The following is a 26,402-nucleotide window of genomic DNA, read 5'->3' on the forward strand; positions in this document are numbered from 1 at the left end:
GGCATCACCTATCCCATCAGATATGGGTGCTGTGTTTTGGAATTCTCAAGCCTCCATCCATCCATCCATCCGTCCGTCCGTCCAACCAACCGTCTGGGTTCTTGTGGCACAGCTGATGTAGCTGTGTGAAGGACTAAGCCTGGGTGTGGGGCCTGCAGTGTTGTTCAGTACTTCTGGTATGAACAGCTGTCCTGAAGTGTCAGAGCAAGCTGACGAATCCCCAAGCTGCTTCTGCCTCAGGAGTACCACATGACATCATAAGGAACTTCTAGGGACAGTTTCACCATTATGATTTGAATCCCTTGATTATACAGTTGAATTATTTAATTTGGCTAAAAACAAAGCTCTCTCTCTAGGCAGCCGTGTGCCAGCCCAAGGGATTCCTGCAGCTACTCGGCAGATTAGATGGTTCAGAGCACATGATATGCTTCTCATTTAGCTACTGGCTCCATTTTTCACCAGTCAACGAAAGAATGACCCACCCAGGAAAGTTGACAAGTAGTGCGGGAGGCGTTTTCCGCCTAACTGGAGGAAAAATGTTAACACATGATTAAAAAAAAAAGACAATCTAGCTGAGATCAGCTAGTGGTTAATGCATAGCTTTGAATGAATCAGGTTCGACAGAGTTTTGACTTTATTCAATAAACTAAAACAATTCCTGATATTTGCATTAAAGCTGTAGTAAATAGTTTGTACATATCTTTGACCTCAACCAGGATTTTAACATACTAGTTCATTACTACACTGACAGAGTTAGACAGTTGCCCACACCAGTTCAGTAATAGTGCACTAATACAACAAAGCTTTACTGTTAAAACATTTTGCCAACAAGGTAGCAGAAGTTCTTCTACTTAAGCCAAACACTACTCTGGTGGGCTTATTGTCCCATTAGTGAATGGTGGGCAGTAGGCAGGTACGTCGGTCCATACATGCATGCCTACATCCAAACACACATGCAGTTGATGTCTGAGCAGATGTGTGTATAAGTGGTAGGTGAGTAGCAACATGTTTAAGCATATACTGATGTCATCTTTTGAACCCTAATTTCATTTTACAAAATTACAATAAAGGAAATGGCTGGAAGTAACTGAAGACTACGTGGCTTTAGATGTTGGGACATTTGTGCCTCTGCTGTAACACTTGGGCTTATTTCTAGAACCTCAGCTACTATTAGTTGGACAAAACAGCCACCAGTTGGTAGAACGTGATAAGCAGGAAGAAATGAGAATAATGTGAGCAACGAGTGCAGTGTAGCAGTGAACTAGAAGGCAAATCTAATATTTACCTTAACTATGACTGATACACTGCTTAATAATGTATCAGAACACCCTGCCTACCAAGCTGCCTTTGTTCTCTTAGGGATATATATATATATATATATATATATATATATATATATATATATATATATATATATATATATATATATATATATATATACTCTAATTATTATTATTAGTAATAATTAATAATAATAACAACAGCAATAATAATAATAATATCCTAATTATTATTATTATTATTATTATTATTATTATTATTATTATTATTATGTTTTATCCCAAAATAATTTGATATAATTTAGTCTCAAATATATTCAACAAATAATTTATTTCTGAAATAGTATATATTTTATCACACAGACTTTAATCTACCCTTTTATTCATTTCACGGACAAACAGGGTGATACATGGGATCCACGAACGCTTCCAAACTGTTGGGTAAAGTGCGGCAGCAGGTTCCAGCCTATCATGTTGCGCCATTTCCGCCCTCCCGCGTTTCTTTGGCCAATCAAATCATTGAAAGGCTTTAGGTCCCGCCCTTCTAATATGACGCTGAGGCGGGCTTCCTGTGGCGTCTGGGCGCTGCTCGGTGTCTCAGTGCGGAGCACGGTTTGTTTGAAACGTCGTATTTTAGCCAATAACGACAAACATGTGCGTTTGGGACCGAGCAACCGGAACGTAACGTAACTTTTTTTAGCGTGTTCGAGCGGCTTTCAAGGACAAACCTCGAGCAGTTGGAAGAAATAGCTCCCGTCTCGGCCCGCTGCGGGTGAGTGAATGTGAGTTTTCAGACAAACTAACGTTTACGGTTGTCAACTCTTTTGTTTTTGTTTTTTTTGTTTGGGTGCAACTTTAAGCGCGACTTTAGCACAGAGCAGTACCCAAGTTGCTTATCCTTGCTGTCTGTAGGTTACTGTTTGATACGCGTTTGTTTAATCAAAGTATTAAACTTGAGCTGCTGTGCAGGGGAGTGTGAAAACTCTTGTTTTTAGCCACAAGCTAAGCAACCCATCCCTTCATTAGTGATGCGAGGCTAAAGGCTGACCGTTTATGTCAAATATAGACACTAACTCTGTGGACACGGTCTCATTAAACTTCCTCTTGACTGGGTTTCTCCCGTGTTAAATCCCTGCAGGCTGACCTAAAAATGTCCTTTTTGATCTAGGAAGCATGGCGGAAAGCTTCTACAAACTGGAGGATGAAGCCTTCCCCAGCTTCCTCGGCAGGTCCCTGGACAGCACCGGCGGCCGGGCCACCCTGGGCAATGTGAGCCTGGGTTCCGGTCCGGGGCTGCCCGTGGCCGCCTCCACGGTGGCTAAAATTAGACCCAGCTCCGACAGCAGGTGGGGGGAACATGGGACCATCAGACTTCCTGGGTGCTTTAAGTCGTAGATGTGACGCTGTCTCCTTGTTGCCGTGTGATGCTTTTACAGAGGAGATCACGTGGAGGCGTCCTACCTGGAGGCCAGGGAGCATCTGGACAAGTCCCGGTCACCTGCTGGAGAGCATCCCAAGTTTTCCCTGGGCTTCAAAGAAGACTTGTAAGTGTCGACGCTGTCGCCCAGCAGGTTTGGTTCTCTGACACCCGGATTACCTGAAGCTGCGCCCATCACGGCGTGTCCAGGGTCAGGGACAGTTATTCTGTTGTTGTTGTTGTTGTTATGGGAAAAATCATTTGTCAGTTTGTCATAAGTTGATAGTGACCGCAAAAAACGGGCGATGTAATTTAGATTTAGACCCAGAAACTGTTTGAACATTTTCCTGGTGTTGTTTCCATGACAACATCAATACCTTTTTGCTTCTTAGGTTTCCTCTTATTGCTGGAGCTTGGCGTACATTTTTGTCTGCATTCTAGCACTACTGACCCCGTCTGGGTAACTAAGGTTTGTCTGTAGAGGCTCACAATGCATGAAGTGAATATAAGATAGGAAATAAAAAGACAGCGATGGGTTTTTAGTGCTTCTTCTTATTGTTTTTATTACCAGCACAATAAAGGCCACCAAACATGGTGATTTAAGGTTTTAAGACCATTTTGCCCACCCGTAGCCCAGAACGACAGCTGGGTTGCTGTTTTATCCGTCCTGCTTGTTTTGAGACTGCTGGTCAGATGGAGCCGGCTTACGACGGGACGGGACCCGACCCGACCACAGGAGGCACAGACGCATGCAAGCGCTGCTGCAGACAGAGCAGGGAGCTTCTCCCCCCCGCGATGCACTATGCTGTTAAACCGTTCTTTTGATCAGAAGTTTAAGCGAACAAAATAAATGCATGCAAGCCGTCCATCTTTCCATCCTCTGTCTATCTTAATCTATCTGTTCAGGGTCACAGCGGGCTGGTGCCTAGCTATAAAAACGTGGACTGAGTTGTTCACATTATGTCGCAGCTGTTCTGGATCAGACCCGGAGAGAACTTCGATCAGATGTTAATGGATGAGCCGCAGCTTTAAAACCATCTGCCTCATGTCAGGTCTTGAGGCCTTTTCCTGGGGCACCACGATGTTTTAAGCATGCCATTGATCTGTGCTTGGCTGTGGAAAAGGATACGTTGCAGTGCAAAATGTTTTTTCTTTTTTTTTTTCCTTTTTCCATTTGTGCCCCCAACTCCAAAGCATAGGTGACAACGCCTGCCTTTTTATTACGCCACACTTAAAGATTAAACAAACACCAGAATCTTAACATCATTTCATGCTCTATTTATTAAGGCCATGTGTGGAAGTTCTGCAAAAAGCAACTGGGAATGTTTTAAAAGCCAAAAAGCAACTGCTGTGGGTATCTAAGTAATGCGGTGTTGGAGATTTGCTTCTCAAATGTTTCTAAAGAAGTTGTCTATCTAAGATGCAGCTAGTGCTGTTATTATCTTACAACAAAGAAAGAAAAACCAAGAATGTTGCTTATTTTGGCCTAGATTGATGAAAAAGGCTTTGCTTAGACAAAAAAAAAATCTTTTTGTCATTGTGAGGATTTCTCTCTATGCTTGTGTCGCAGGGATAACGCAGAGGACTTCCTAGCAGCCCACCACCTGTCAGACGTGCTTGTTAAGATCAGCCTGGATGAGAGTACATGCAGAAACCAACGCTCTGTGCTTGGCCGCCTTCCCCCCCAGACAGGTTCTGTGTGTGGTCGGCCCACAGAGCTCGGAACCGGTGAGTCTGTGGGCGCTCCAGATGATGTCTTCTCTCTCTCTCCTTACCTGGCTGCTATTATTATTATTATTATTATTATTATTATCTATCCATTTGTTAGCTTATGCCAGTTTGCGTTTTAAAAGTTTTAAGGCAAATGTTGTTCAATTCAATTTTATTTATACAGCACCAATTCATGAATCATGTCATCTCAAGGCACTTTACAAAGTCAAATTCAATCATATTATACATATTGTTAAAAAAAAAAATTCTATATAAGGGAACCCAGTTGATTGCATCAAAGCCCCAACAAGCAGCATTGAAATCTTTTTTTTTTTTTTTTATGAGAACTTCCCAGTTTGATCAAGTTATTCCTTGTCGATATTTAACCAGAAAGTTTTTATTTGGGGGGGGGGGCAGAAGGTGATTTGAATATATTTACATGAATATTCTTCCATTTGGCTCCTTTTCACCGTTGGACAGCTTGAAGTAGGTGATGTCGATGGAAATGCAAACGTTTCGGTGAATAATGAAGACGGCTGTAACTGAAAAGCTCAAAAATTCACCTGAGTAATGTTTCCGTCCATAGAGCTTTCAACCGGCCTTCTGACGTTTACCCAGATGGACCAGAAGAATGACAAAAAGGTACCAGCTCTGTTTATTTTACTTTAATAATTCCTCAATGAAATTTTGGGGAGGACTGTATGATTAGTGACATTTAAGTGAAATTCCTGTCTTGGTCAGTAAGCCTGTAATATCTTGAGTGTTGTCTTTGTCTTCTTAATCCCTGGTGTGAACTAAATTTCTCAGAGGGACAATAAAGGTCTGAGCTGATCTTTGGGTTTCATAGTTTTTGTTTTTAGACACATTAAACTCTTCCATATGTGCTCAGGCTTTAGGCGCTCCACCTGAGGAGGACCATCTGCAACCAGACGTCGTGACCAGTGACCCCTTCAGTAGCAGTAATTCCAGCTTCCTGGTCAATGAAAAGCTCCTGTGCGTGGACAACGCCAACAGTGATGTCACAGGTATGTTCTCCTACCATGACTCCTTCCATTTACAGGGTTCCTTCTAAGCTGAGAAAAGTGTGAGCTCACTCCTCTGCTGCTTCAGACGGCGCTCATACGTTTATCAGACGAGACGGCATTTAGAAACGAAATAAACTTGCAGGTAATGACAGCGTGGAGGTCAGGGGAAAGCTGTTAGGACTTCACAGGGTTTTTAGAGGTGTAATGTCTTCTGAGGTAAGAAAGTTAGTATTATTATGTTATGTAATGATATATAGAAATAATAATTTGGACGGGAATGTTTCATATTGAGTTGATAGTATTTTTAGGGGAAAAACATGGCACAAGTGGCCCTATTATTACAAAACAGACTAATATGCTGACAAGCTCATTACAAAATGAGCTTGTCAGCGATCAGAACTTGCTTTAAACAACTTGTATCTAATGTTACTGTGCTGTCCTGAGTCTACATGTCTTAGGCTACGTTCACACTGCAGCCTGAAGTGACCCGATTTGGATTTTTTATTTATTTATTTTTTTGCCCATTTTTTGCTGTATCTGATCTTTTTATCACAGTCTGAACAGCACAGATCTGATCTTTTCAAATGCGACCTGTGTCTGTACGGCCAGGTCACATTTATCCGACCTGTACGTCACTGATACTCGACAAACGTCACTATTCTGCGTCCTGCTGTGCAGAAGCGGGAAGAAAGACGACACCCATAGCGGACTACAATGAGGAGAGCATTCAGTGGAGAGAAAGCTCCGGTTAGAAAATAAATTAATAACCGCAAAAGGCGCGCCAGCATTATAATCCATGTTTATTTCCGTAAACACTGAGGACGCTTGCTACGTGTGACGTCATCGCGTCCTCGAATGCGCATGCGGGACACTTTAGTTGAACACATTCAGTTCACACAGGAGATCACATACAAGTCGCATATATTTGGAAATGTGAACGACCATGTAAAAAAATCAGATTTCACAAAAAAATCGGAATTGAGCATTAAGACCTGCAGTATGAACGTAGTCTTAGATTATGGCAGAGCTAAGTTAGTTCAGATTCCACAGAAAGCAGCATATTAGTCTGTTACCACACAGCTGGATCAGATACCAACTCCAGCAGGGTTTTTTTTGTCTTGTAAATTGTTGAATATATAAATGATAAAAGCAGTAAGTTCAAATGTTTTGTGCTTGTGTGTCCAGAGTGTCGTTATAAGAGCTTTTGACGTTTAAGTGTTTTCTACTTTATCCTTCCTGTTTTGCTGTGGCAGAAGAAACGCAGAGCTAAGGTGTAGTTTGTGACTGAGCCATAGACGCTAGCGTGATATGTGAATGTGCTCGGCCCCCAGATGATGACATTGATCTGAACAACCTGCCTGACGACGAGCTCGAGGTGTATTTCAACAAACTGGTTCCTCCTGCAGCGCAGAGAGGCCGGGTGGAGGGGCAGGAGCTCCCCGCAACAGTAAGACTCCTTCCTCCTTTACAAATCACGCTCTTCATGTTGGATTTGATCTTTGCATTGAGCAAATCAATCTGATTAAAGCTAAAATGATCCCTTAGTATAATTTGAGTTACTTGGTAATCTATTACTACTTATCCACAGGGAGTGGCTGCTGGTTCCATGTCTGACGGCAGTTCTGAAGAGGCACTGCAGCAAAGATACCAGTTCCTCGATCACTATGATCAGGTGATCCCTGCCTTTCTTCTGTGTGTGTGAAGTTCAGCGTGTGGTGCTTTAAAATCCTGGTTTACTTTAAAACTGTCCTGTTGATAAATATGGCCTGTTTGAAACTTGCCCTGTTGGAATTTAATAGTTTCCGTAACTTAAAGAGTTTCCTCGTTTCGTTTTTTCCCAGGAGGACTTCCGGATGCCTGACGTACGTCTTGCCGCCACAGGTATGGACTCGTGTCCAGCCAGCGACGAGGACACCGAGGATGAGCTGGAGACGGCCAGGAGGAGCAGTAACGGCACCAGGACGCGGCTGCTGCCAAGCACGTCTAGACAGCTGGTCAGAAATGAAACCTGCCCGTTCTCACTCGTTAACAGTTTGCTGGGATCTGTGATACTTTTGATTTATATCGTCATTCTCACCTGGTTTTGTAATATACCACATCAGCGCTGAGCTGAGAGTCCTGGGGAAAGCCCTGCAAAATGAGCAGAATGCTGCTAGTGGAAGCCACAGAAGCAGGACTTACAGCGGCCGGTGTTCTTTCTGTGGGGGATCCACATGTTTGCACAGGTCGGAGAAAGTAACCGTCCAAGTTTCAGGCCGGGGTTAGAAGGAGGCAGTTCTGATGACGAGGCTTCCTCCGGTCGTGGCGGTCCATCACTGCTTCCTGGAATTGGACACAGGCGATCGGCTGAAGGGCAGGTCCTTAGCTCTCCTGTTGCAGGTAAAACATCCACGCTCCTTGCTTCTTACTGAGGGATTTATTTGCCCATATTGTGCTTCCTTTTTTGTTCTAATAAATATGTCTTCCTCCCTATATTTTATTGATGCATCTCAATAAATATTAGTTTATTTGTGTTGATTTTGAGGAGTGTGGCTTGCTGCTCATGAAAACCCTAAGTTAATCCAGCTAATATTTTCTCAAATGTTTAGATTACATAAAACCAATAAACGTGGCCCTTAATTGGTATAAATGCATTGATTTTGATATCTGACACCTTCATGGTGAACACTCTGGGTTTCAGCCGATGCTTGTTGACACCCATGGAGAGGGTAAGTTATAAAAGGTTCTTGCTGAAGAAGCTGGCTGGTCAGAGGGCTGTATATTATAGCAACTGGGGGCAATTGCGGCCTTGAGGGGATTGTGAAATGAACTCATTCAAGACTGACAATTCATGCAGCAAAGGCATCAAGGTCAGAACCCTGGAAGGCTGCAATGAGGACTTTGCTCTTGGACTTCTTTTTTCAGTCTGCAGATTAAACAGTGAGAAAACATCCAGATCTGTGTATAAACTGAAGTGTGTGCTGAATCTGTGTCACAACAGGTGATGGAGGTGGAGGAGATGGGAGCAGCGGCAGCGAGGGAAGCGGGAATGATGGGGGAGTGTCGACCATCCCTGTTCCTGTCACCAATGCCCTGACCACGTATGACGCCCTGCGCGGTCTGGGACTTGTCGGTAGCAGTCCTCTCAGTGAGGACGATGCTGCTGATTTCAGCAGTCTCCCAGAACATGGGAGGAACCGGCTTCCTAGGTTTGCAGAGGTAGGCTGTCCGCCTGTGGAGAACAGAAGTATTTTACAGCTGCATTAAAAGACCCGAGATGTAAACCCAAGGCTAAATCTCAACCGATCGTATCGTTTAAGAGACATTTTAAAGGCGCTGCTGTTTAATCACAGAATCTTACTTCATTCATTTATTGTACCTGATTAGTTTCTGTTCTCTGCGTGGGTTTGTGCAGAAGATCAACAACAGAGCTCAGCAGCTTTTTAGTTTGGTATAAATGCTTAACAGTTGACTCCACACCTGTAGTGTGTTTCTAGTAGTGTGAATTGTGCATTAGCTAATATGCACGTTATTTGATGGATATGTTGAAAGGTTTGTTGGTGGGAAGAAAATCATCTTAAAAATAAAGTGAATTTGCATCACAATGAGAATGAAGCTATGAAGGACACAAGCATTAATTTGCTTAGGAAATTTCCAATAGTTACAGAATGTTTTACTTGTTAAAATAAGATAGAGTTATTGATCTCACAGTGGATACATTCACGTATCACATCGGCTCTTATGATCAAAAGAAGGTGCCAAAAGGAGGAAAAGGTGCATGAGGTATATACAGTGTGTCCACATATATACAGTGGATGGAGTGAAAAAAAGAAATAAAGCAGAGATTTAGGATGACTTATGTACATTTAAGGTGACATATGTACATATGGATTTGACATTGTACATTAAAGTGGTACCAGCTAAAGAACAACAGTGAGGTAGTGAGATAACTATAACAGCTGAAGTCTCTTATTTAACAGGATTATTGCACAGGTTATTACACAGGTTATTAAATAGTAATTGCACATTAGTTATTGCTCAAGTTACTGTAGTTATAGTGCAGCATTTTATAATCTGATAGCAGCAGGGATGAATGACCTGCGGTAGCGGGGTGTATAAGTCTGTCACTGAAGGAGCTGCTCAGCTCCTCTACAGTCTGGTGCAGGGGGTGGAAGGTGTTGTCCATGATGGATGTAAGCTTGGACAACACCCTCCTCTCAGCCACTTCCTCCACAGAGTCCAGAGTGCAGCCCAGGACAGAAGTGGTCCTTCTCACCAGCTTGTTCAGCCTCTTTCTGTCACGCTCTGTGCTGCCAGGAGCCCAGCAGACGACAGCGTAGAGGAGGGCTGAGGCTACCACAGAGTCATAGAAGGTTTTTAGCAGGGGCCTGCTCACTCCAAAGGACCTCAGCCTCCTCAGGAGGTGGAGGCGGCTCTGGCCCTTCTTGTACAGGGCATCGGTGTTATGAGTCCAGTCCAGTTTATTGTTGACATGAACACCCAGATATTTGAAACTCTCCACAGTGTCTATGTCCTGCCCCTGGATGTTCACGGGGGAGTGAGGTGGGGGTCTTCTCCTGAAGTCAATCACCATCTCTTTGGTCTTACTGGTGTTTAGACACAGATGGTTCTTCTCACACCAGTCCAGGAAGTTAATGATGACTGACCTGTACTCTAGCTCGTTCCCCTCAGACACACAGCCCACAATGGCCGAGTCATCAGAGAACTTCTGAAGGTGGCAGCTGTCCGTGTTGTAGGTGAAGTCTGATGTGAAGAGAAACGGAGACAGAACGGTGCCCTGGGGGGCCCCGCTGCAGCAGACTGCCACCTCTGACTGACAGCCGTGCAGCCGCACATGCTGAGGGCTGTTAGTGAGGTAGTCCATGGTCCAGTCAGCTAGATGTTTGTCCACCCCAGCGTCCTCCAGCATCCCCCTCAGCAGCACCGTGTGCATCTTGTGTGTATTTCGATATTACACCACTATGACGTTTGTGTGTTGCGTCCTACAGATGGGGGACCGTGTCGGCCCCGTAGGAACAGGCGAGGCCAGCTCCTCCTCCTCTGCAGCAGCACCAGCAGCAACATCAGGGGGATCTGGGAGACTTCCTGTCAACTGGAGCATGACGTTGGACAGACAAGAGGCGCTGGTGAGGAGACATGCTGTACTTGTGGAAGACGACTATAAATGACGAGCTTTAACGCATGTTGAATGTACGGCGTATTGACAGCCTTACTGTCTGACCTGGTCTTATTACAGTCCCAACAGCATGACATAGACCAGCTTTGTCACACTAAATAAATGCCATTACCACAATGTCAAGAGGCTCTCCAGAAGAAATTCTAGTGAAGCGTGCACCAGGTTTGGAGTATGAAAATCTGGGATGCACTTAATAACAGTTTGGTTTATAGGTACAGATCAATAAATAAAAATAGAATTGAAAGATCTTTTATTTCAGTAATTCAGTTCAAACCCATTTTATAGACCCATTACACAGATAGTTACTGTATATGTTAAGTGTTTATTTCTTAGAAAATTAAAATATTTCTTAAGACTTATGTGGGAGAACTGTTATGCCATTTCTGTAATAAAATGTTCTTATTTCTATTGGTCTTATGTAGGGCTGCACGCTATGGAACAGATTAATACTGCGATGATGATTGTAATTTAATGCAGCTTTGACTGTTGGACTTCTTAACATACAGCCAGAATGAGAGGACTGAGGTCAATACAACCTAAAAATACGTCTAATTCAGACCATGCTAGCTTTTTTTTTTATTTTATTTTTTTTTAGAAGTTCAACATTTTAGCAAGGCATTAAGTGAGTGCTTGTTTTACAGTGAATAACATCCTGGTAATATGTTCACTACCTGCTACCTATGCAGGAGAAAAGGTGCTCTCTAAAGACCAATCCCCTTTGAGCTGACTGGGATTACTTTAGTTTTCAGATTAAAAATATTGGTTCAGATTCCTTAATGGTGTGTTTTTGTGAATTAGGATTTGCAAAAAGCTGCCTAGCACACACAGCATCGTTGGTATAAACATTCACCTCTGGCTATGTTGCACTCATCATGTCATGTTGGCTTGGTTCTGCTTTGAATGGCAGGATGCCATGGAGAGCACAGAGTCGGGTCCCTTCGCTGAGCGCATCCTAGATTCTGTCTACTTGAGGAGACTTCAGGATTCAACCAACGTGACCGTCTCTGTTCCTCAAAGCACCCATGAGAGTTTCCACATTTCCCAGGTTCTGTATTTTACTGTGAAATGGGTCGAAATCAATCATTGAACCAATATACCTGGAGATGCAATGATTAGTGTTTTGTAGCTGAATTCCATTCTCTGAACTTTTTGTTCATTTTAAACTTTTGCCCTGTTGACATTCATTGTAACCAATTTGTCTTCTAAAACTAAAATGTATGAAGATATAAGAACCAAACCACCATGAGCGTCCATTAGTTATGTTTATAAGTAGGGCTGTCATAACGATTATTCTATTGATTATCCTGACAATTAATTGATTGGATAAAAATTGTGCACATTTTGCAGATTCTTCACTTAATTACTTAAGCTTATTTTATGAGTAGTAGAAGTAATAGTTATAGATATAAATAAAAAATTTAAATAAGCAAGTGTTTTTTTTTTTTTTTTTTTAAATAAGGATGCATATGCAGTTAAAACATTCTCACATCAATATGTTAAAAGCTCAGCCCATTCTGGTAGACCTGATATCAATATAGTGCTAGCTGCCTCTGTGTACCTAAGGGCTAACTCACACTCTTGGTTTTTTTTTTTTTTTTTTAGTCCAACAAAGGGATAATTAAAAATAATAATTCCACATTTATCAAAAAAAGGTAAACGGCTCATTTAAATTCAAGCATGATTAATACTGCCTTTACATTTTTTTCAGCGTTTTAATGTTTTTAATGTTTGTTGAATAGAGATCCATTTATTGTCCCTCAGTGGGGAGCTTTAGGTGTGACGGTGGTAAGAACGGGTGAACAGGAGACACCAGACTCACAAGATTAATCAACATGAAAAAAGCTGAATTTCCAGTTAAGCTGCACAGCAAAAGAGAGACTTGTCAGAAAGCGTATACCAATTATTAATACATAGTATATTCATATAAAAATTAAATCTTTAAGTAAAAATAGAAGAAAAAGCAGCAGTTGTTTTACTGAATGATGTAAGATTTTAATCAAACGTTTTTGTTGCACAAAACAAAAAGCTGCAAATAAATCTACAGAACAGAACCAAACTATCCTGCCAGCTGTGATGTGTTTCTGACGGTTTGTAGTCATTTTCATGCTGCAGTGGAGGCGCGCTGCTTTGTTGTCCCCAGCATCTTTAACCTGCAGCCAGATGCTTTGTTTTCGCCTGTCCCTCATGATTGTCTTACAGGACAACCTAACAAACTCACCCTCTACTCACAGCTGCACTCGCTGCTCCCCTGAATGTTTTTACATAATGGCATGATCCTTACGTGATTGACCGCACGGCCTCCATGTTGGCCAATCAGAGCAGGTTCTGGTGAGAGTGGAAAGGTGGAGGCTGATCACTGAGCAGAGGTGCTGTTCCCCTAGCCAGGCCAGCCAGACTGACTTACACCATGTGGATCCAACACACAGCTCGTCAGTCTCTCTCCGGCCTAAACTTACCGGACCAATCACAACGCGGAAGGCCAGAGTTTACGATGTCACTCTTAGCGCCAGAATTATGGCGCCATCATAAAAATGAAGCCCTTTATTATGTCCTGAATGAGCTGGATATATCTTTAAAAGCCCAACATGGGCTAAAACGGAGCACGTCGCTTGCAGTTTGCGTCACATCTGCTGTTATCTGATTGGTTCTAACCTATTTCTGCTGACCCTGTTAGCATTTGCGGTAGCTGCCTGGCCAGAACACAGAGCGCTGAATAAATAAACCCAATTTAACGAAGCTTTTAGGCGGATAACTTTGCCTCGATTAATTTTAGCCCTAGTTATAGGTAAAGGCTACATCATGCTGTTTCACTATTTAATAATAAAAACTAAATGTTTATGTGCTAAATGTCTTGCCCTCTTGCAGCCTAAATGAACCACAGAGATGCAGTTTGTGTGGCTGTGCTCTCTGACTTCCTGTATAAACACCGTAGTTGTTCTGAAAATGGCGCGCTCTGTTTACATCGGTGTTGCTACCAAAACCTGCCGGCACCTGATGTGGTACATATGCAGCCTGCTGATCCGGAAGTTGTCTGGTTCTGCTCACCTCTCAATTTCTAACCACACCTTTTTAAATTCACACGTACGTCTTTCTCTTGATGGGTGTACTAAAACAAAATGTTCCCCACGGGGGACAAATAAAGAAATTAAGTTCTATCACCATCTAAAGTGATAGTGGTATATGCTGTGTAACATTTATATCCCTGCTGTAATTGGGAAAATGTGCTTTTCATTTGTAGTAATGCCGCTATTGATTTCTTAGGATATAGAAGTAAGAGTAATACTTCAACATGTTTTATAATGTTGCTGTCCAACCATTCTGTAGGTGCTGGACACTAACCAAGAAGCCACCGATGAGGCAGTAGATGAGCCGGATGGGGCCAGGCACTCGTTGGGCCCCAGAGGAGGGCCCTGTGGCGATGTGGCAGCTGCCGAGGCTTCAGGATGGTGCCAGTGGAGATGACAGCCCCCTCTCCACTTCCCTGGAAGCCAAGTATTTCTCCCAGAGCTTCCACCAGGATCAAGAGGACTCTGATGACGGGTGGAGCAACTGCCCTGACAACATGGAGCTGGAGTTTCAGCAAGGTGGCCTCCCGTTTTACTTAAACGCTCACATTACCTTTATTTATTTATTTATTTTAGATATGTTGGTGAAATACTAAAGCTGATGCTTTTCTCTTCAGGAGCCAATGCCAGTCATGGTGTAGTTTACCAGAATGAAGAAGGGAAGTGGGTCACTGATCTGGCATATTATTCCAACTTTGAGAAAGAGGTTGATGGGAAGAAACTTGAGAGTGACGGGCAGCTACAGGATGAAGACTTCATACCAGCCAGTATGGGCGAGATGACTATCCTGTAATAAAATGATGTGATTGATGCACTGTTCAATACATTCATTACACTTCACTGCTACTAATCTGCAGATGATGCTATGGAAAAAATAGTAAAGGATCAAGAGGAGTTTGAGAAAGAGCACCAGTTCATGCAGGTAAACCACAAACGCTGTTCCCCTTCATGTGATCTAAGCTCTCATTATCAGGTGTTAAAGCGGATACCTGCAGCAACGCCCCAGGTTTTCAGTTTTCTGAGTGTTTCTGTTCACACAGGAGGAGCAGATTGAACCTGCTACAGGCGGCAACAGCACCTTCCAAAGTGACACTTCCTGGAAGCTTCCCCCCAGCAGCCACATCCTGATGAGGGCCTCCCAGGTCTCCTCAGAGATCAGGCAGGGAGATGACAGCTACCTGCGACTGTCCCTGGGACAGTTTTTCAGCCAGCGCTCCGAAGCCCTGGGCTGTTTGGGCGGCGCTGACGGAGATGATGTCAAACGGGTTGGTACACACTGCTTCTCAGAAAATGAAGTCTTTTTCTTGTTGTATTCAGTGTATCAGAAAATTGGAATATTAAAACTTCAATGTTGCTAACTCCTGCTGTCCCACTCTAACCAGCTAATTAACTCAAAATGCATGCAAAGGTCTCCTGAGCCTCTAAACGGTCTCAGTCTGGGTCAGTAGGCGTCAGTCATGGGGAGGTCGGTCATCGACACCCTTCACATGGAGGGGAAGACACAAAGGGTCATTGCTGAAACCTGGTTCTTCAGAGTTCTGAGTCCAAGCATGTTAACAGAAAATTGGGTGGAAGTAAGTAGTGTGGTGGGAACAGAAACGGGAACCATGGGCCTGAAAGGATTGTCAATCAAAATCCATTCAAGAATTTGCGGTAGCTTCACGAGGAGTGGGTTGATGCTGGAGTGTGCACTGTGTACACATGGATGCTACACATGAACTACAAATGTCACATTCCTTATGTGACATGAGGAAGGCCCAGTTTCCCTGAACCTGAAACTGGACTGTTGCTCCGTGGCCCAAAGTCCTATTTTTAGGTGAAAGTAAATTCAACATTTCATCTGGAAATCAAGGTCCCAGAGTCTGGAGGAAGCGTAGAGAGGAGAGGAATGCACGCTGCTTGAAGTCCAATGTGAAGTTCCCACAGTCAGTGAGGGTTTGGGGTACCAGGTGACCTGCTGGTTCTGGTCCGATGGGTTTTCCAGAGTCCGTGGTCAAAGCAGCATCTAGCAGGAGGTTTTAGAGTACCTCATGCTTCTCTGAGCTGATAAGCTTCATGGGGATGCTGATTTTATTTTCCAGCAGGACTTGGTACCGGGCCACTGGCAAAGACAACCAATGCTGCAGATGACCTGAAGGCAGCTATCAAGACTTCCTGAAGTCAGCAGAACCACAGGCCAATCACCTGCATGCCACACTGTACTGATGCATGCAAAACGATCCGTTTTTTTAATCCTATGTGATGTTCTAATTTTCTGAAACACTGAAAACTAGGTTATCCTGTGTCTGTAAAGAATCCATATAAGATGGGAATCACTTCCTGAACTTCACAGTACTGTAGTTTTTTGAGAGCCCAGATTTCTCCCTCACTACCAAAAATGGGTTTAGTTTGCAGCAGGATTATCCAGAATTAGGGCTATTATTATTTATTTAAAAAAAATCTCCCAGATTGGAGTGTGAGCCAGAATTTTCGTTTAGGCTCACGGTGGAAAATTAATAAAAAAAATTATCTTTAGGAATTAATACGAATCTATTCAGCATTGGAAAAATCAAATGATATTTTTTTTGCTAACTCTACCTAGCATTTTTCGTTTTGAACCCTGTCGCATAGTTTCACATTTTGGTGTGTTTTTGTTTGTGGTTCATCTTTCTTGTAATTGAAAGCGTTTTCTGTTCTTCTAGCCATCGTTTGGTTACATCATCACCTCTCCAGAAAAGAGGGAACCTTTTCCACTTATCCAGTCATCTGGATTGTCGTTTGGAGACAACTCTTTTCACCATGCCACCGTAGACCTTGGTGAAGCAGACAAAACACTCAGCCCAGGTATGTTCAGCAACACCTGGCAGCACACTTTCTTACACTTTGACTTTTTAATCTTTTTTTTTTCTCTTGTACATTTTGTGCTTGTGTTCATGTGTGCGCTCGCAATCTGACTGACTCATTGTCTCCAAACAGACGATTTGAACAAAACTCTTAATGATCCAGGTGAAAGGTTGTCACCAAAAGGGGATACTGAATCAGAACCGTGTAAAACTGAGGTACATAAAATGTCCTGTTTTTTAAAAAAAAAAAAAAAAAAAAAAAGCATCCTTGTTTAGAATCTACACTATAGGCTCATCTTTATGGGTTTATCACTTGTTTCAGGACCATGTGGGAGCTGCCATGGCTGAACACACTCCGCACTCAGGGTCTGAGTCAAGTGTGACGAACCAAAGTGGTTTCTCTCCAGACAACAACAGCAGTCAGCTGATGCTCAGCATCAGCACAATTGCTTCAGCCATCACTAACGCATCAATCAGCACTGACCCGTCTCAGCTGGCTGCCATGATTGTGGATCTGTCGAAGAAAAACAGGGCAAGGAATCGGCCAGAGTACAGCGCCACCCACAGGCCGGGACCCAGCACTGCTCAGCATGTAAGACTGATGTAGTACAGAGCGTCAACACTGTTCTCCTTTTAGTTACATGCCAGCACATCTCAGTTAATTAGAATATCAATAAAAACTTCATTTATTACAGTTTTTCTGTTAAAAAGAAATTAAATTGGTATTTTATAAATTCCAAAAGCAATCTGTCTGTTATTGTTGTCTTCTGCAGACACTTATTGGCTCACTCCACAAGGAGTGGAAGCCACACAGGATCATTGCTAAAGAAGCTGTTTTTTCACAGAGTTGTATCCAAACATATTAATGGAAAGTTATGTGGAGGGAAAAAGTGTGGTAGAAAACGATGTACCAGCAACAAGGCAGAACCTCCCCTTTTGTGACAATTTTGAAGCAATGCCCATTTAAGAGTAACAGGGAGATCCACTAGGTGTGATCTGATGCTGTATTCTGGGCTGTAATTGTCATATTCTTGGTGTTACGCCTTGCTAAACCAGAAAGGTCTTACTACGGCCAGTGGTTCAAAGTCCCCTCTTTTTTGTAAATCAATGTCCTGGAGTGAGAGTGGAGAGGGGCAAAATCCATGTCGCTTGAAGTTTAATGTGAAGTTCCCAAAGTCCGTGGTGATTTAGGGTGCCATGTCATCTGCTGGTTCTGGTCCACTGGGTTTTGTGAAGTCCACAGTCAGCGCAGCCTTCTTAGAGGACATTTTAGATCACTTCATGCTTCTTTCTGCTGACAAGGTTTATGGAGAGGCTGTTTTTATTTCCCATCAAGATTTGGCCCCTGCCCACATGTCCAGAAATGTCAGTACCTGAATTAATGAGCGTATCACTGCGTATGGATGTGTAGTAAACCGGCCAGACCCAAACCCCACAGACCAACACCAGAACATAGGTCTCTTAGTTACAGGCCCATATTAAATCAGCCGGCGGTTTTAGTGCCAGGCAGCACTGAGGCAGTAACTCATACAAAATGACCTTTGACCCAGGACTGAGTGCATACAATGGACAGTATGTGATGTGCTGGCTGGTAATGCATTAAAAATCCTACCTTCTTCAATTTCTTCAGAAACGGGTTGATGTTTTCGTTATTTGTAAGATGCAAGCAGTAAATTAACTGTAATGAGACTAAACAAATATGCAGTTTCACTGTTAGAATAGAACTAGTGATATGATGCCTGGTGATATTCTGAAATGCTGATATTTATCTGTGCTTTCTGAAGCATAGATCTGCATTAATACAACTCTTACATATGAATTGTTTTATTTTGTAATTACATAAGAGATCAAATTCTTTGTTTTTCCTACTCTATAGCTCCCCTCTCAGCCAGACCAGAGCACAATGGCAGCCATTCTGCAGAGGAGCCTCTGTGTCGGGGAGCTGAGTGCCTTTGACATGGAGAAATACTTGAAGACGACCAACGAGTCCAGCACCAGCGGCTCGTCTGACGCGCACTTGACCTTTGACCTGAGCGCTTGGGCTGATGGTCTGAGCAGCTCTCAGAAAAACCCTCAGGCAGGATATCCCACAAAACAGGATGGTGCCAGTCTAGAGATGCCTTCAGGCTCAGAAGCTGAGGGCAGTAGAGGAAATCTGAGGCCTGCAGATAAAAGCTCCTCCCCTGTACAGCTGCCTCGTGAAGCAACAAATGGTAACAACGAACCCAAAAGGAGCTCCATTCCTCGTCCCCGTGCATCTCTCAGCTCTGCCAGGCGGACTGTGGACCCCGCACAGTATTCGCCTCCCAAGTGTTCCCCAGACACACTGACACCTAATGAGGAAAGCGCTGCCTCTTCCTCCCAGACTTCTACCTCTACCACCAGAACCCCGACAAAACCTGCAGGCAGGCTGGGAGAGGCAAAAAGCAGCAGGTCTTCAGAAACGACCTGTAAGAATGATAAAAGCCTTCCCAGAGCCTCCCAGAGCTGGAGGAAATCCCAGTCAGGCCTGCCTGTTCTCAAAGCCTCGTCACCCCCCACCCAGAGGCTGAGAAGTGTAGGTCAGGAAGGACTGGACAGGCCCAGGGCTTCTCCAGAGAACAACAAGCCGCTACCTCAAGGTTCTGAGATCTGTGGCCTGAATGCTCAGCCGTCACGAGAGCCTCACTCTGGTGAGTGATACCCAGAGGTATACCTGTGCTGATGCAAGTGATGAGATGTCCCACATCTTTATTCTGACATTCAACCTTTGTTTCACAGACATGCAGAGGACTTTTCCTGAGCCGGCTGTGGAGGAGACCCAGTCCAACTTCAGACCCTCCACCTCCCCCCTCACCCACTCCTCTCCAAGCCACACTCCTGATGGGTACTGTATCAAGCCTCTTTAGCATCTATCAATCCAAAGAATTAAATATCGCTCCTCTCTGCTTTTGACTGATCCAAATTTGCGACTGAAACACGCCGTTGGTCTTCCCAGACTGCGTTCGCCCTCTTCATCCGATGGCAGGCAGGCCGACCGACGGCCCGGCCCCGCCGTCTCGCCCGAGTCGACCTGCTCCAGCCCCAGTCTCAGCAGGCTCACCTACATCTCAATAAATGATGGAACCGTTGTACCCACACCGGAGCGCAAGAAGGTACTGCAGGATGAAGTTATGATCGAATCCCTGCCTGGTGTTCGTCTCTTAGGGTTCCACTTGAGTTAACGTTTAAATGTTTAGGAGAAATCCCCTTCTGATTAAAACCGCCTATTTGCATTTCATGTCCTTGTTAAATCTGTAAAATGTTCCTATTAAAACACATTTGTTGATAATTGTTGACAGAGGGAATCTACTATGGGACTGAGCACCACCATCATCAGATTCAGTCCCACCCCGCCTGTGGAACCAGATCTACTGTTGGACACTGCTGGCCGGCCCAAAGGCCTCGATGCTGCGCAGCCTCAGCTTTCTAAAAGTCTGGACCCTCTACCGGCCCCCCAGTGTAAAAGCCCTGAGGGGCCGCGCAGCGGCTCTGCTCTGAGCTGCACCCGCAGCCAGAGTGAGTCGAACTGCCCGGGTCCTGGGGACACCGTACCTGGCTTCACACGCCATAAGCAACCTGCTGAGTCCAGTGCCAGGACGTTGACTAAAGTGGACTCAGGCTATAGCAGCAATATAAACATCCAGCACACCAGCAGCTCTGCAGCTCCTCCGGGATCCCAGCAGTGGGGCGCTGTCCCCTCCGTGTCATCATCACTGTATGCTGGTGGTCTCAGCATGCCTCCTCCGTACACAGCAGAGGCGCTCCATTATGCCCAGACCCCCAGTTTAAGGCCCCAGTGTCCCGGCATGGTGGATCTCCCCCTCAAAGGAGACATTCAGTCCCTTCTCACCAGACGCTCTCTCGTTAGCCCACAGTTACCTCTGCACTATTTGGGACCTGAAGCACAGGTGCATTCTGGGGCTTTTCATATGGGACTGCCAGGAAACGGTCTTTACAGCATATCTTCTACAGGTATGTCACTGTTTTTCTCTACATCCCAAATGAACGCATTTAGCCTACAGTAATCAAAAGCATTCTCAATATTTTCAGTATACCATAACCAATACACTGGTTGTAATAGAATTCACATATTTGTTTCTACTATTATCATTATATTATTATTTATTTCAAGACAAAACCTGTGTTGTAAGCCATGTTAGTGAAGTTTGCAGTGTGCGGTTTTCAGGTGGTTAATCATTATTTACCAGCATGAGAATGCATTAACTTTCTCTTTTGACATCTTTAACAATCAACTGATCTACAGGCATATTCAATAAATTATTTATTTCAGTAACTCAACTCATTAAGGGAAACATTACAGATTAACACAGACTAATGATGTTTTTAAGCCTTAATTTCAGTTCATTGTTTTTTTTTTCTGCCACTTAAAGCTAATAAAACATCATGTAAGATTAGAATTTGACATCAGATCAATAAAAACCCAATTTTTCATGCAGAGATGGTGGCTTATTAAATAAAGGTACTTTTAATCTGACAAACAAGCATCTTAGAAATATATATTGTAATGTATTGACCCTGACTAAGTGACCTCCTCCTTCCCACTTCAGGTCCTATTGGGATTCCAGGACCTGCTGGGCCCCATCATCCTCCTCTGCCGCATCAGAGTCGGCATGAAATGGGAATAATGGAGAAGCCATGCAGCCATTATGGCGGGGAGTCTATGGTGACCGCTGGTCTTGAGGAACTGAGAGGTACAAGTAGTAGTCGTGGTGGTGTTTACATCAGTTTTACACATCATACAGGCATTTCAAATCTGCTGTTGCTGACAAAATGCAAGTTGAAATGACTCATAATTCCAGTGCAGAAATACTGGCGTGAACCTTTTGGCAGTGCAGAAAACTGCCTCCCAGTTAACGCTCTTCCCCCGTCATCGTCAGGCCAAGTTGTGGTACCCGAGGAGCTTCGGTTCCCTCACGCCTGCTGTGTCGGCATCGCCTCCCAGACCTCCCTCAGCCTCTTCAACCCGTCGGAGAGATGGCAGCAAGTCTCCATCTCTGTCATCAGCCTGGCCATCGATGGAGAGAAGGTGTGGTTGGGGTTGTGTGTCAAACAACGCTCGGTTATGTTAAGCTATCTTTTCTTTTTATGACGTTTACATGACGTTTCTTACTTGGTAGAACTGCCTTTAAATTCTCACTCGGGTCAAATGTTCTAACAACAGGGTTCTCTCCAGCGCAATGGAGCATTAAAGTGAAAGTTGTCGAAGTTACTCTGAAATTAGACCGTTCCTCTCAGTCAGTACGACACAGATGTTTGAGAGCAGCAGAAAAGTCAATAAAGCTCCTGAACGTGCATCAGCTCAGCTATAAACCTCCCGACAACATTAAAGCTAGCGCTAGCTGTCATTAGCCTGGCGAACAGCCCCCTTCTAGCTTCTCTGGATGCGTTCCGCTGCAGGAACGCATCCAGAGAAGCAGCGACACGACACACCAGCACATGCACCCCTCAGCCCCCCTCCTAATAACCTTGGTAGTCCTAACTGAGCCAAAAAGGAGAAGTTTAATCTGTTCTGTTTGTATAATGTCTGTACAAATGTGGTTTCACCTGTTTGGATATGTGTGCAGAATGTAAGTGGTACTGTGCAAACCAGAGGTTGGTGGAGGGGGTGTGCTGCTTATTTCTCATTAGACCCAGAGTTCACAGGGTCCAACGAGAAGCACGACTAGTGGATGATGCACAGAAGAACATTCTTTTTCTACTGCTGTTTTTTCCTTGAGGAGGAAATGTATATATATTTTTTTAGATCCATTTCCCCCCATGTACTGTATTTTTACTTTTATTTTCTGCAGGTGGACAGCTTGCCGTACCAGTGGTTGATGGTGAAAAACAAGACTATTATTGGACCCAAAAGCACAGAGGAGCAGAAAGTGTTGTTTATCCCTCCGCAGCCTGGAGTCTACCAGTGTATCCTCAGTGTTTGCTCTTGGCCGGCCTCAGCTGAGACAGAGACGGCTGCCAGGGCCAGTTTCTTCGCCAAAAGGGTGATGCTGATCGCAGTGGCAGAGAACCCAGCGTTAGAGGTGAGCGGCTCCAGCTTGACCAGAAAAGGCGAAAAGGGTAGCAGGCCTAGAGACAGACAGATGATGCAGGATTTTGATTTTAGATCAGATCACTAAATATGCCTTTCTGGATTGATAGATCGAACTAAGCAAATCGGGCTGTTTGGATTTCGGCGAGCTACCAGGAGGAAGTGGGAAATCCTTACCTCTGAGACTGCTCAACAGAACCCACGCTACAGTACCCATCCGCCTGGTGATCAGCGCTGTAAGTTCTGACTGATGGACATTGATCCGCTACCCCAGAGACCTCCAGTGGCAGCTGGAAGTCTTTTTTTGAGCTGATCCTGAGCACAAAATCTCCAATTTAAAACTACTTATAGATGAAATCCTTAGATTCCTCCTCCTGTACTGAGTTTTTTTTTCCCCTTATTCTTTACGTCCCTCCTCCAGAATGCCACAGCTTGGCGATGCTTCGCCTTCTCCAAGGATCCTGTGGTCCTGACACCTGAGGCCACCCATCAGGCCGGACACATGGCCTCGCTGTCCTCTCCCTCAGTGATGAATCATGTGATGCATGCCAGCTATGGGGAGGTTGGTGTTCTCTAAATCTGCAAAGGACAGCATCTGCTTTTTAGATGTCTGAATTCATTCTGTTTATAATCTCATGAAGGGACTGTAGTGTTTTCAGTTGTTGGTCCATTAGTGCCCGTTTGTTTCACCATGCTGCTTCCACACCCTTCAACATCACAAACTGACCCGTTTCTCTCAGAATCCAGAAAGCTTCGTGGTCTGGGTCCATTTCAAGGCTCCTCAGAAGTTCATTACCGCTTCAGGTATGGCTAAATATGGCTTATGTTTGAAATAGTATGCTTTTACATCCTGGAAAGAAAGTGAGTGAATTTATGACAGTACTACGAGACTTAGCTGCTGTGTTTGTGCTTTTCAAGGAGATCTTGGTCCAGCTGATGAATACAATGCTCGGGTGGACGTTGAAGTGGACTCTCCAGGTCCTAGTCGCATTATCAGAAGTGTTCCTCTCAAGGCCAAGTGTGGAACAGCCAGAGTCCACGCTCCTAAAGATCTGCAGGTAGCCTCGCTTTCATTTGGTTTTATGTCATTATGTCATTCTTCAAGAGTACATCAGCATGTTTTCAGGATATTCACACAATTGTTGCTTAAGAATATGGTCAGTATGACTGGAAAAGCGTTCAGTCCATTTACCATTGAATTATAATTTTCTTTGATTTGAATCAGTTTGACCTGCAGTTAGAGATAATGCAGACTTTGTTTTTGCACGTAGATTCAGCATTTTTATTTTTTTTTTTTAAATTGTGGATTTGGTGGTGACATGTTTTTTCTTTTTCTTTTTTTCTCCAGGCTGTGAGCTTTTCTGCGCCTGTGGGTAGATGTAGTGAACAGACTCTGCCATTAAAGAATGCAGGAAACATCGATGTTCAGCTGAGACTCAAAGTAATTCTGACCTTTCCTTTACTGATTAGATCCAGGGTTTATGTCAGCGTCTGACATTTGGGCCTCAGAACTTGGCCCAGCAGTCGGGGGGCAGTTGATTTTTCCAAATGTTGTCGCGCTCTTCTGGTTTCTTTGCGGTCGGCTTTCACTTGTTTTTTTTAAATTGTTTTTTTTTTCTTCCAGATTAGTGACGAAAGCGCTAGCTTTTCTGTGACCCCCGCTGAGCTGTCCCTGAGAGTGGGAGAAGAACGAGGCATTGTTGTATCATTTAAAGCCCAAAGCAACAGGAAACATAAAGAAAGGTACACAAGCAATAATTACATTTTGAGTGAAATAAGAAATGTATCTTTATTCTGTTTCAGTTAAAAGATTGTAGAAAATATTACCTCCTTAAAAACGTCTCATTTGGATGTGTACATCTCTTGACTCTAAACAAGAAGGTCGTTGTGTTGACAAAACTGAAGTGTAGTGAAGAGATGTAGCTACAGGAAGGCTTGTGTATATATATATATATATATATATATATATATATATATATATATATATATATATATAAAAACATTGAATATTGAGTGGTTAATAATGCTGACCTCTGTAAAAGAAGCAGATTCCTAATTTGTGGTCACTGTGAGCGTTCTGCCTGTGAATGCGTGGTGCAGGGAGCCATGGACACTCACCCTAATGTTGTTTCTCAGCCTTCTCACGGTGCTGGTGCTGCCGTCGGGCCCTCAGTATGAAGTGACACTGAAAGGAGAAGTAGTCCCTCTGGACTCTGAAGAACCGCCGCCTCCCTCCGCTGCCGTCTACGGCCCCTCGCTGACCAGTGACGTCCCACCAATCCTCTCTAATAAGCAGTTTGTGGCCTGGGGAGGGGTCACCCTGGGACGAGCTGTGTAGGCAACTTTTCCCTTATTGTTTGTTTTTGTCTTTCATTAATTTGAGTGCCGCTTGATTACAGAGCGAACACCTTCTAGGTATCAGTTATTCATTGGAAAGAAATCAATGGGGAACCCCCCCTTAAGGCTCAGTGTTGCGTCTTATTCTATTAAGGCTTGTATAATGTTATTCATGAGAGGGGACACACTGGGTGTCTACAGGGAGCGTCATTCCTCAGAAGCTATTTCAACCTGATGCACAGTTTATTTGTGCTCTGTCGGGGATGGCAGGAGCAGCACTACACAATGGAAGCCATGAATCCTTTTATTAAAATTGGTCCGATTTGACTGTCATTTAACTATTTTACACAAATGATAATAAAAAAACAAGATGCTTAAGCTCTTTATAAGTAACCTGTCTTACTCCTTTCAGCCAACAGAAGCTGGTTCTAAGAAACAACTCGACCAGTAGCACACAGCAGCTGCGCTTGCTTATCCGTGGTCAGGACCAAGACTGTTTTCAGGTAGACCATTTTCTAAGTCTTGCACAGATGTGTCTTAATAAATAAGACTACCATCAAACATAAATTTATCTAGTATAATTCAATGATTTAAAGGATTCAATGATTTTCTGATTTTATTCAAATCAGAAAATTAGAATATGGCATCATAATAAGGCATACATGTTATGTTTGCATCAGTTTGTTCTTTTTGTACAGATGTTTTCCCTCCATTTAGCTGTGCATCCTGTTTTTTTTAGTGTGTTAAAAGTTGTTTTCTCTAAGCTAATGACTACATGTTTGTTTTCTCTCAGCTCCAGAGCTTGTTCAGCCCTGAAGAGTGTCTAACCAGACACGGCGAGCTGTCCATTCGGCCCAGGGAGGATGTAACCGTCCACTTACTCTTCGCTCCCACCAGGGTGGCTTGCATGCTGGCCAAGCTGGAAATTAAACAGTCTGGAGTCCGCTCCTCACAACCAGGAGTTAAATTCATTGTAAGGATGCAATCTTTATGGTGTTGCCCTTCTCTCTACCCTCTGTGTCAGAAGTTGTTACCACCAAACTCTTTGTTTCTATAGCTAATGTAGCTCAGGTCCTGTAAAGAGAATACATGTAGAAACCAGCTAGCTTTGCTGCTATGCTGTATCCTTGGCAGGCTTTTAGGTGAACACACCTGTTCACACCTGGCAGTAAATGCTCTGCCTGTGGAAATGTTCAGCCAGCTCTTGTGAAGTTATAGTTATATCTGCACTGTCTGTAAATACAGGAGGATTAGGCCAGTTATTTGAGCAACAATCATATATCAGCAGTTCTGCTGACATTTATACAGAACGTTCATTCTGTGATCTTCAATGGCAGTTTGGGATAAAAGCGGTTCATTGAGATGATCTACGCGCTTGTTTAGAAACACGTTCTACTCATTTGATTTTGGAGATTATTCCTCTTGCATGTTAAAGCAGATGATGATAAGCACCGGTAAGGAGGCAGAGCCAGAGTAAGTTGTGTCGTACAAACTGAGACA

General features: G+C 43.8%; 1 protein-coding gene across 1 annotated transcript in view; it reads left to right on the top strand.

Annotated features, from left to right (window-relative positions):
* Positions 1-1,821: 1,821 nt before the first annotated feature.
* The window catches only part of cep192 (centrosomal protein 192), a 40,236-nt gene continuing 15,655 nt past the window's right edge, over positions 1,822-26,402 (top strand). Inside the window, 37 exon segments of the mRNA XM_036129066.1 lie at positions 1,822-2,052; positions 2,449-2,626; positions 2,717-2,824; positions 4,268-4,425; positions 4,994-5,049; positions 5,297-5,432; positions 6,764-6,879; positions 7,021-7,104; positions 7,274-7,426; positions 7,658-7,811; positions 8,413-8,630; positions 10,421-10,558; positions 11,516-11,653; positions 13,933-14,048; positions 14,050-14,192; positions 14,291-14,440; positions 14,531-14,595; positions 14,714-14,938; positions 16,355-16,496; positions 16,629-16,711; positions 16,818-17,087; positions 18,372-19,167; positions 19,256-19,361; positions 19,473-19,629; positions 19,816-20,488; positions 21,085-21,228; positions 21,415-21,563; positions 22,327-22,557; positions 22,676-22,801; positions 22,987-23,127; positions 23,306-23,369; positions 23,484-23,623; positions 23,914-24,006; positions 24,190-24,308; positions 24,702-24,899; positions 25,315-25,405; positions 25,696-25,875. Of these exon segments, the coding sequence (XP_035984959.1) occupies positions 2,454-2,626; positions 2,717-2,824; positions 4,268-4,425; positions 4,994-5,049; positions 5,297-5,432; positions 6,764-6,879; positions 7,021-7,104; positions 7,274-7,426; positions 7,658-7,811; positions 8,413-8,630; positions 10,421-10,558; positions 11,516-11,653; positions 13,933-14,048; positions 14,050-14,192; positions 14,291-14,440; positions 14,531-14,595; positions 14,714-14,938; positions 16,355-16,496; positions 16,629-16,711; positions 16,818-17,087; positions 18,372-19,167; positions 19,256-19,361; positions 19,473-19,629; positions 19,816-20,488; positions 21,085-21,228; positions 21,415-21,563; positions 22,327-22,557; positions 22,676-22,801; positions 22,987-23,127; positions 23,306-23,369; positions 23,484-23,623; positions 23,914-24,006; positions 24,190-24,308; positions 24,702-24,899; positions 25,315-25,405; positions 25,696-25,875 (6,234 nt within the window). The 5' untranslated portion in view covers positions 1,822-2,052; positions 2,449-2,453.

The sequence above is a fragment of the Fundulus heteroclitus genome, chromosome 3 (genome assembly GCF_011125445.2).
Source record: "Fundulus heteroclitus isolate FHET01 chromosome 3, MU-UCD_Fhet_4.1, whole genome shotgun sequence".
Taxonomy (NCBI): domain Eukaryota; kingdom Metazoa; phylum Chordata; class Actinopteri; order Cyprinodontiformes; family Fundulidae; genus Fundulus; species Fundulus heteroclitus.